At 44.9% G+C, this 9357-nt stretch overlaps 1 protein-coding gene across 5 annotated transcripts; it reads right to left on the bottom strand.

Annotated features, from left to right (window-relative positions):
* Positions 1–3372: 3372 nt before the first annotated feature.
* Positions 3373–8184, bottom strand: TMEM177 (transmembrane protein 177). 5 transcript variants are annotated; one of them, XM_065841581.2, is made up of 4 exons: positions 7903–8184; positions 5503–5675; positions 5296–5398; positions 3373–4396 (listed from the first exon to the last, which is right to left on the bottom strand). In XM_065841581.2, exon 4 carries the CDS (start codon positions 4380–4382, stop codon positions 3432–3434), a length of 951 nt encoding a protein of 316 aa, XP_065697653.1. In that variant the 5' UTR covers positions 4383–4396; positions 5296–5398; positions 5503–5675; positions 7903–8184; the 3' UTR covers positions 3373–3431. The 5 variants fall into 5 exon arrangements, with proteins under 5 accessions (XP_065697653.1, XP_071666975.1, XP_065697651.1 ...); XM_071810874.1 differs by lacking the exon at positions 5503–5675 and adding an exon at positions 6985–7085; XM_065841579.2 differs by lacking the exon at positions 5503–5675.
* Positions 8185–9357: the final 1173 nt, after the last annotated feature.

A 9357-nucleotide genomic window follows, 5' to 3' on the forward strand; every position in this document is an offset into this window, starting at 1 on the left:
TTGCAGGCACCTCTATGAAAAGGAGCAGTAAGGAGTGGTAAGAGGCAAGCAGAATTCTTTGATTTAATTTGGTTTCAACTGCTACTTGTTGTAAATCTCAAGGAAGGCCTCTGTTTCTTCTCTGCACTCTTTATGTAATAGCAACTCCCTAAACCACGTAAAACAAGTGGACCAGGCTCTCTCTGGGAACATTTCATGGAGAGTTTAGTCTTGTCTGAAGGAGTAACACGATGATGAATTGAGCTCTTAGGCTATGTAAAACAAGAGTTATATTCCAGTGTTGAGCCACTACATCACTCAACCAAGAAACCTTTATCTTGATCTGATGTATTGGATTTACCTGGAAGAGCAGTCACATAAAATTTAGTCTGAAGCTTTGAAATCTCCCTGCCTAAAGATAAAGTCTCCTTTTATTCCACAGACCAGAAGATTTTGTCCAACTCTTTCACAAAGGTCACAAAAACAATAACCTTATGACCGACAGCCTGAATGCACCAAAGAGACATCCATGACTTGATACTTCAAGGACAAATGCAAGTCATAGGACATGGTCTAGAAAAACATCCATGACACAGATTACTTCAGCTGAAACCCAAACATCTTCTCTATATGGCTTCAGCAATGTAAAGCACCACCAGTGCCTCAGCAGCCAGTATATCGACTTTATGTCACCATGTGATTCAAAGGGAAAACAGTAATGCTTTGAGCAAACACAGGCATGACAGTTACTATAGTGGCAGATGACAGGAGAACTGCTGGGCTATCACTAGGGAGGGCTACCAGAACAGCTGCAACAGAAACACAGAAAAGAGGGAACTACAATACAAAGTTTGAGAACTGTCACCTTGGAGATCACATAAAAGCTCCAAGATGAGACTACAGTGGAAAGTTTACTGTCTGTGCACTAAAGACTCTTCTTCTAGAAGACTAGCAATCCTGGACAAAGCTTGGTTCTGCCACACAAAACCTTCTTAGGCTAGTCTGAAACAGCGGAATGATTTCCTTCAGCAACTCGTGATCACAGAGTTCACCGGCTTCTGCACCAAATACCAGACTGATTTCTTATATCCTGCATTCTTCGACATAAAAGGTGACATACAGAAGCATGTATTTTTAAATGAAACAAAAACCACACCAAAGCAAACAGAAAACCCTCACCTGAACATGCTTATCCTACTTGTGATAAAACAATCAACCCATAACAGTCACGTTATCACAGTATCACAGTATGTTTGGGATTGGAAGGGACCTCAAAAGATCATCTAGTCCAATCCCCCTGCTGGAGCAGGAACGCCTAGGTGAGGTCGCACAGGAATGTGTCCAGGCGGGCTCTGAATGTCTCCAGAGTAGGAGACTCCACAACCTCCCTGGGCAGCCTGTTCCAGTGTCTGTTACCCTCACTGAGAAGAAGTTCTTTCTCAAATTTAAGTGGAACCTCTTGTGTTCCAGCTTGATCCCATTACTCCTTGTCCTATCATTGTTTGCCACCGAGAAGAGCCTGACTCCATCCTCATGGCACTCACCTTTTATATATTTATAAACATTAATAAGGTCACCCCTCAGTCTCCTCCAAACTAAAGAGACCCAGCTCCCGCAGCCTTTCCTCATAAGGGAGGTGCTCCACTCCCTTAATCATCTTTGTTGCCCTACGCTGCACTCTCTCCAGCAGTTCCCTGTCCTTCTGGAACTGAGGGACCCAGAACTGGACACAATATTCCAGATGGGGTCTCACCAGGGCGGAGTAGAGGGGAAGGAGGACCTCTCTCGATCTACTGACCACCCCCCTTGTAATACACCCGAGGATGCCATTGGCCTTCCTGGCCACAAGGGCACAGTGCTGGCTCATGGTCATCCTGTTGTCCACCAGGACCCCCAGGTCCCTTTCCCCTACACTGCTCTCTAATATGTAATTTCCCAACCTATACTGGAACCTGGGGTTGTTCCTGCCCAGATGCAGGACTCTACACTTTCCCTTGTTAAATTTCATCAGGTTATTCCCCGCCCAACTCTCCAGCCTGTCCAGGTCCCGCTGGATGGCAGCACAGCCTTCTGGCGTGTCAGCCACTCCTCCCAGCTTAGTGTCATCAGCAAACTTGCTGATAGTACACTCAATTCCCTCATCTAAATCGCTAATGAATATATTGAATAATATTGGCCCTTGTACTGACCCCTGAGGCACTGGCCTCCAAGTGGACTCCGCACCATTGACCACCACTCTCTGGCTTCTCTCTTTAAGCCAGTTTGCAACCCACCTCACTACTCTATTGTCCAGACCACACCTCCTCAATTTAGCCGTGAGGATGCTGTGAGAGACTGTGTCAAAGGCTTTACTGAAGTCAAGGTAGACCACATCCACCGCTCTGCCATCATCCATCCACCTTGTTACATTCTCATAAAAGGCTATGAGGTTGGTCAAGCATGACTTACCCTTGGTAAAGCCATGCTGACTGCCCCTAATGACCCTCTTATCCCTGATGTGCCTTGAGATGACACCCAGGATAAGCTGTTCCATTACTTTCCCAGGGACAGAGCTGAGGCTGACCGGTCTATAATTAACCCGGGTCCTCCTTCTTGCCCTTTTTGAAGACTGGAGTGACATTTGCTTTCCTCCAATCCTCGGGGACCTCTCCCGTTTCCCAAGACTTAGCAAAAATGATGGAGAGCGGTCCAGCAATGACTTCAGCCAGCTCCCTCAGCACCCGCGGATGCATCCCATCTGGACCCATGGATTTATGGATGTCCAGACTATTTAATTGCTCCCTAACCCAGTTATATACTGCTGCTGCTGGGAAATATTCAAGATATACCTGCTGCAGTCACAGTATCACGTAGAAAGTAGAACTATACTGAAGCTAAATGACTCAGGTGCTGGTAATAATCTAGCTGTACTAGCATGAACCACAACATGATTAGTGTTGCCCTCCTGAAAAATGGTGATTGTAGCACAAGAATTTACATGGTAAAAGAACTTCAAACAGAAACACTGTCTTGGTGTTTCTCTAACTGCACCATACAGGCTGACCAGTCTTTTAAATATCTTTGGGTTGTTCCATAGGATGAACAGCAAAGATACAAATACCTCGGTTTAAATTATAATGCTCCCCGAACTCTCAGTTGGACTTCACCGTTTCCATTTTCCAGACTGCACTGGCAGGAAGTCAAAGCTGAGCAGAAAAACTTCCAGATCAGCATCTGAGAAGTTCCCTTCCTCAGCGGTCTTGTGATTTGAGATGCACACAGAACAGAGCACTTTTGAAGTGAGTCTTTAATATTTTACGAGAAAATTCTCTATTCACAGTAAGTGCAATAACTCTTTCCAAACTATATGCAAAAATAAACCCCAAAATTCTAAAGAAGATACAGAGGAAAAAAAAAAAAAAAAGGCAGCACAGCAGTGTTTCAAGAGAATACATAATTCACAAGTTTAAAATTCAAGCACTCCCTTCCTGTGCCTGGAGCTCTCTTAAAATATTAACTAACAAATCTCTTCGGTAAGTGTATGGGGTATACTTTATTCTGAACCAGTGCTTAGGGAAAAGGTTACCACTTGGGGCATACATTTTTATCCCTTGTTTGCCCATCAGACCACGAAGTATCCTGTTGCGGGACAAGATTTTATCATAAAATTCAACCCCACCTCTGGCATAGCTTTTGGAAACAGTAGCTGCCTTTCTGTCAGCCTTGCAATCCAGGTGATAGATCATAGCATCATAAGAAACGTAATAGTACATTAATCCAGCAGCGGCAGCTGTGAGGTTACAGATGCTGCGAAGTATCGTGGGGCCAGGAGATAAACCCAGAAATAGCTTTAAACCTTTCCCACAAAGAAATGTACCAGCTAAACAAACTGGAGCCACAATTGCACTTGCTACAGGGCTGCTGTTCTGCAAATACACAACCTCTCTGGCAATTGCAAACTTCTGAGCTTCAAGTGAAAATGTCAGAGCTTCTGTCAAAGCAACCCCTTCTTTGCTCTTCCAGTCCACTTCTTTGCCATTGATCACAACAACGTGGTTGACTATTCCTTTCTTATCCTCAGCTGTGCTCTCGAAGTTCAGTGGGATGCCCACCCAAGAGCCTGCAGGCAGCCAGGGGATTCCAGCGCTCACGGGGTGGAAGCCAGAAGCTGCAAAGGCTCGAAAGGAGTCAGTAGACTTGACACCAGTATCTTGAAGGACATCCTGAAAGACACCACAGAGCCTCTGTGACAGGTCAGCTGGCTGCCCCTCTGACCAGCACTCATGCAGCAGCTTGAACGTCTGCTCAGGGAACGCATGGTAGGAGAGGTTCGCGCCAAACAGTCCCACACAAGAAATGGCCAACAGAGGGATCTTGCGCTTCTTTAACCACACAGACACCTTCCACAGGAACTGCACTGCCATAGTCAAATCCTAACCTGTTTGTAACACAAAATCAGGGATTAAAGTGGTCATAAATGGGTCTCATCTCTGTAGCATTAAAAAAATCCAACCCAACCCAACAACAATACCAAAACCACTAAAGCAAACTAACAAAAAACCCATGCAAACAAAACCAAAAACACACACCACAAAAAAACCCAAATAAACAAAGCAAGAAAATATTGGAAGAAGCAACATCCTCTCTTTTACATCAACAAAACAAAAGCCACCTTTACAGAGAAGGTGATACTAATTAATTCTGGGGCCTCCAAACATAGGATGTTTGATATGAAGAATTAGCTTCTCCCTCTCCTCCAGTAAATCAATTTACCACAATAAAGACAATAATAAAGCCACTATACTTCCTTCTTCCCCCAGCAATCAATACACGTTCTGTATTCACTCAACATACTTGTCTCGTCCTTGCCAGCACAATCCTAACTGTTGCAATCCACTACAGACACAGATATTAAGGCCAGAAAGAAACAATAATTAATCTACACTAACCTTCTCTACAGCATAGCTCCAAAAATTTTTATCAGTAACCTCAGTACTAAAGTCAGTGACTTGAGTTTGACTATAGCTTCTAAAATAGGATCACATTTTCATATGAAAATTTCACAAGACAGAAATTTCCTTTAGAGTTTGTTCTAATAGATAGCCAACATCACTATTTAAAAAAGAACAGTATGTGTGTTTTCCAGCCAACGGTTCTAGCTTACTCAGCAAAAAAACTATGCTTTCACTGGCTACTTTTAAAAATTTGTCTCTGAAGTAATTTCTCTGACACATAATACACGCAATTCAGAGCAGAAACTGGAACAGAAATTGTTTCGGGGGAGACAACTATGTTGAGACTCTTTAAATAAGCAGATAAACTTAAAAACTTTCAAACCTGCCAGCTCCTTCAGTTCAGGAGTCCTGCTTCCCTTGGGGAGCATCAGTTCCTTTTATGGCCCAAGCCATATGATGTGTTTTGCCCAGGAAAGATTCAATCTCTTAAAAAAAGAAGCAAATACATTAAAAACCCCACACCAACATCGGTTACAGAATTCAACACTAAAATTATGCTACTATAAAGATATGGAAGTGAATTAGGCACCGAAATCCAACAGACAGTGACAATTGGATGCCCCTGTTCCATTTGCATCTTGCAATGTCTCTTCCCTCAGGGCTTTAACAGATGAACTTCAGAGAATCTTGCTGCAGCTGTTGAAGACACTGGTGTTCCCAGCTGTCCTTACAGGAAGCCGAGGTGGCAGAAGGAACCTGTGCCTGGATACAACAACCACGGTCTTAGCACAGAGCCCCATCGGTGGTGGGTTTCAGCTACGCGGGGCTTTGTACCGCAGCTGCTGAAACATGAACACATGGGCTCTGCTTCCTCTCCCGCCGAACAAGACCCTCCTGCGGAGGGGTGGAGTGGACAATTGAGGGCTGTAATATCATCAACCAGCACTGCGTGACATCTCAGGATACACCAGTCATTATCAACTGCAAATGAGTATTAACCACAGGGAAACGAAAAGGGATTAAATTAAAGGTGGTGTTTTGATGATATATTATTACTACTCCTTCCTGTGAAGCTCTTTCAGACTCTAAATTCACCACGGGAAGAATAATCTTGTTTAATGTTTGTATTGCACTGAACACATACTGAGTGCTTAATAAAAACAATGATGCATGTAAGTATACAATAATTTGTGTTTCTTAGTGTAATAAGTGGTGGTATTCTTACATTCTGCTGAAGACTGGAGGTGGTGATTTGTTTGACAAAATTATTTAAGAAAAACATGCTAAAAAGCCAAGAGCTTGGATGAAAACCAATTTTGGGAAAAAAACCTCCTTGATAATAGAGCTAAAAACCAGAAAACGGTAATACTAAACCCAAATGAACTCTTCGGAGTTAATGACCCACTGGCAGATCTGGTAGTCCAGATCTAATTGAAAAGGCCATGCCGGTTACAGTGGGAGGATGGCACTTCTAAGGAGATGATTGTGTGAAGACTTATTGCTTGATCCACATGTGAAGCTGAGCCAAGAACTTCCCAAGTTCCTCCCGCTCACGTTGGAGACTGAGCGCTCTCATTCGGGCTGCCTAACAGATCCTTCAAGATTAGCAACACTGCAAGGAGAAAATTCCACCTTCATGTCCACTCCAGTGTGGTGAAGGACATACTATGCTGAAAAACAGTCCACTCTCTTTCTTATGTGATCAAATGGTGCTTGCCAAGTACATGGGATGTGGAACACTCCACCTGGAGAGGCGGGCAGCTCGCAGCCCATGGGGGAACCGCAGGAAAATGGGGCAGGAATCGCTGCGCTACACCTCCCCAAGACCGGGCACTTTTAAGATTCAGCTGGACAGAGTCCTGGGCCATATTGTCTAGACTGTGCTTTTACCAAGAAGGGCTGGACCAGACAGTTGTCGAGTCCCTTCCAACCTGGTATTCTATGGTTCTCCCCATCAGCCACAATGGCAGGATGCACCTCAATACATTAACACTAACTTTTTTCCTGCTTCAGTCATAAAAATTGTAACAGTTGCTAAGTTTTGGTTTTTTTTTTTTTTTTTTTAACTAACCTATGCTTTTTGCAGGCATGGTTTCAAACCTTTGTAGACAAACCCCTCACAGCCCAGGCTGCTTTCTTGCTTGGATTATGCCCAACAGTCCCACCACACACCTAATGAAAGAATAAGCAAGAAATGCCTCAGAGTATTCATTTTCTCATCATAGTCAATACTCACTAAAATAAAATACTCACTAAAATAAAAGGAAAATTACCCTTGATACCTGTTAGCACTTTGTGCTTTCAAATCTTCCCCAAGGGTTAGTGCAGACTCTCAGCTCCTGCGGAAAATCCCACTGCAGCCCTAACTGCATATGGAATCTATCTCTATTGATAAACTTTGTGCAATTTATGGCAACCAGAAACTACAAGGCAATTTATACAGACCACATCCCGCAAACTTGATCATTTAGTTAGTTCCCATAAAGCCACAACAGCATTTATAAGGTCATCTCTCCCAAATGCTGAAATACTATGGTGTTATGGGCTCTCATTCTCACTTAAGTCTGAGAATTTTAATAGCTAAAGTTCAAAACGGGGGATATCTAGGCAGGTTTTGTCCTAACACTTGAATAAATTTATTTTTTCCTAATTGCATATAGTTGAGGGGAAAGCCTAACTTAAAACATTGTCAGTGAGGAAATGGAGCGAGGGCTGGACCCGCCTCAGGGCTCAGGATTTCCAGGCTCGCTTTTTGAAAATACAAACAGAACAGGCGGGTGCGGCTACAAAGGGCTTCCCGCGACTGGCGGGGTAGGCCCCGACCGGCCCCGGGACCAGGCCATGGGGGCAGCGCTCCCGGCCCCTCCCCGCCGTGCTGTGGGCGCTAAGCGCCGCTTCCAGCGGGTCCCTCGGAGGGACCGGGCCGGGCGACCCCTCGCCTCAGCACGACCTCTCACTCCTCTCCTCCCCGCCCCGCGCCCGCACCTACCGAGGCTCCCGCGGCTCGGTCCGGGCGGAGCTCCGGCGGGCGGAAGGGGCAGGGGAAGGGGCGGGCGCGGTGCCGCTGCCGCCGCCGCCATGGAGCGGCACCGATGGCTGTGGGGCGTGGGCTGGTGGCACTGTTAGGGCTTTGTAGCCCCTTGTGTAAGCCGTGGCCACGGGTGAATCAGCGGCAGAGCCCTCCCTGTGAGGGCAGATCCACCCCCGGGGCAGAGGCCAGGCCGCCCCTCCCTGAGCGACACCCGGGGCAGGGACGGGCTCTCCGGAGTCAGGCATGCACCCCCTGTCCTTGTGTTTCGTGCTGCATCTCCCAGTGTTACTCCTGCGAAATACATACGTATTATTGCTATAGCTTTTCCACTGCAGTGTGGGAACGCTTACTGAGAAGGCAGTAAGTGGCATAATTAGTATCACACGTGATTTGTTTGTTATAGGAAAACAGCACATGCAGGGATTTTTTATATATATATATATATCTATATATATGTTTTTTTTTTTTTTTTTAAGCTACAACTTAGCCAAAACAGAAGGTGCCCAGTGCAGTATCTTAGTAATCCTGTATAGATTTGTTCCACAACGTGGACACTCCAAGACGGCCCTGGCCATGCTGCTTTTCTGTGGGGCAGAGGGTAGTAGGTGATGGAGCAGCACCCCAGGACAGCTACCGGCCCCCAGGGCACAGCTGCGCTAAGTTCAGCCCTGTCCTTGGGTTGTGCAGTCCTTGCAAAACAAAGACACAAAATAGCTTTTCTCCAGCTTAGGTTTTTATTTTGGTAGTGGATACCCAAAGATGGGTTTTGCCTCATCTATAGTAAAGGCATACATTGGTACTCAATGATTGTTTTAAAACGTCTCTTCACACCAGGCAGTCATTAGGTAACCATTTTTCACAATCCCAATGGAAGCAATGCTTTGTAATGGGTTGAGAAACAGCAGAATAGAAACAAAAGCAAGGCATGGTTATTATCTACTTACATTAACTTTGACAGATATATCTTCGTAGCAGCCCCTGATTGAGGCGTATCTTAGCAGTAAAGGTTTAGTTCCTAGACATTTTTGGCCTGAGATTTGCTTTCACATAAAAGGATTAAGATTGTAAACTGACTACTTAGGAGTTCTCATTCAAAGTCAGGCCTTCCTCTGTGACTTATATGAAAATATCCTACTGAAGATATTTATATTGTTTTCTTTCCTACTAGGTGATTTCCTGCTTGTCCCCTGCATTTTAGAAATGCTAAACAGGGCTGGTTAGGCATAGCCAGCATACCCTTCTGTTGTGAACAGAAACTGTTAATGATAGCCTTGGTTTTAACTTCCAATAAACAAGTTGCTAATTACTAAGAAAACACTCTCCTTCATGAGAGGGCACAGTTCTAGCCTTAAATTATGGTTTTATGCAATATGGCAAGGCAGATGAACCGTTTGCTGCCAACCAAATGGAGAA

This window comes from Patagioenas fasciata, chromosome 7 (genome assembly GCF_037038585.1).
Source record: "Patagioenas fasciata isolate bPatFas1 chromosome 7, bPatFas1.hap1, whole genome shotgun sequence".
Lineage (NCBI taxonomy): Eukaryota > Metazoa > Chordata > Aves > Columbiformes > Columbidae > Patagioenas > Patagioenas fasciata.

What these genes read in the sequence shown, in the direction of transcription:
- TMEM177 (XM_065841579.2), bottom strand. Translation starts at nt 4,382, where the DNA reads ATGGCAGTGCAGTTCCTGTGGAAGGTGTCTGTGTGGTTAAAGAAGCGC.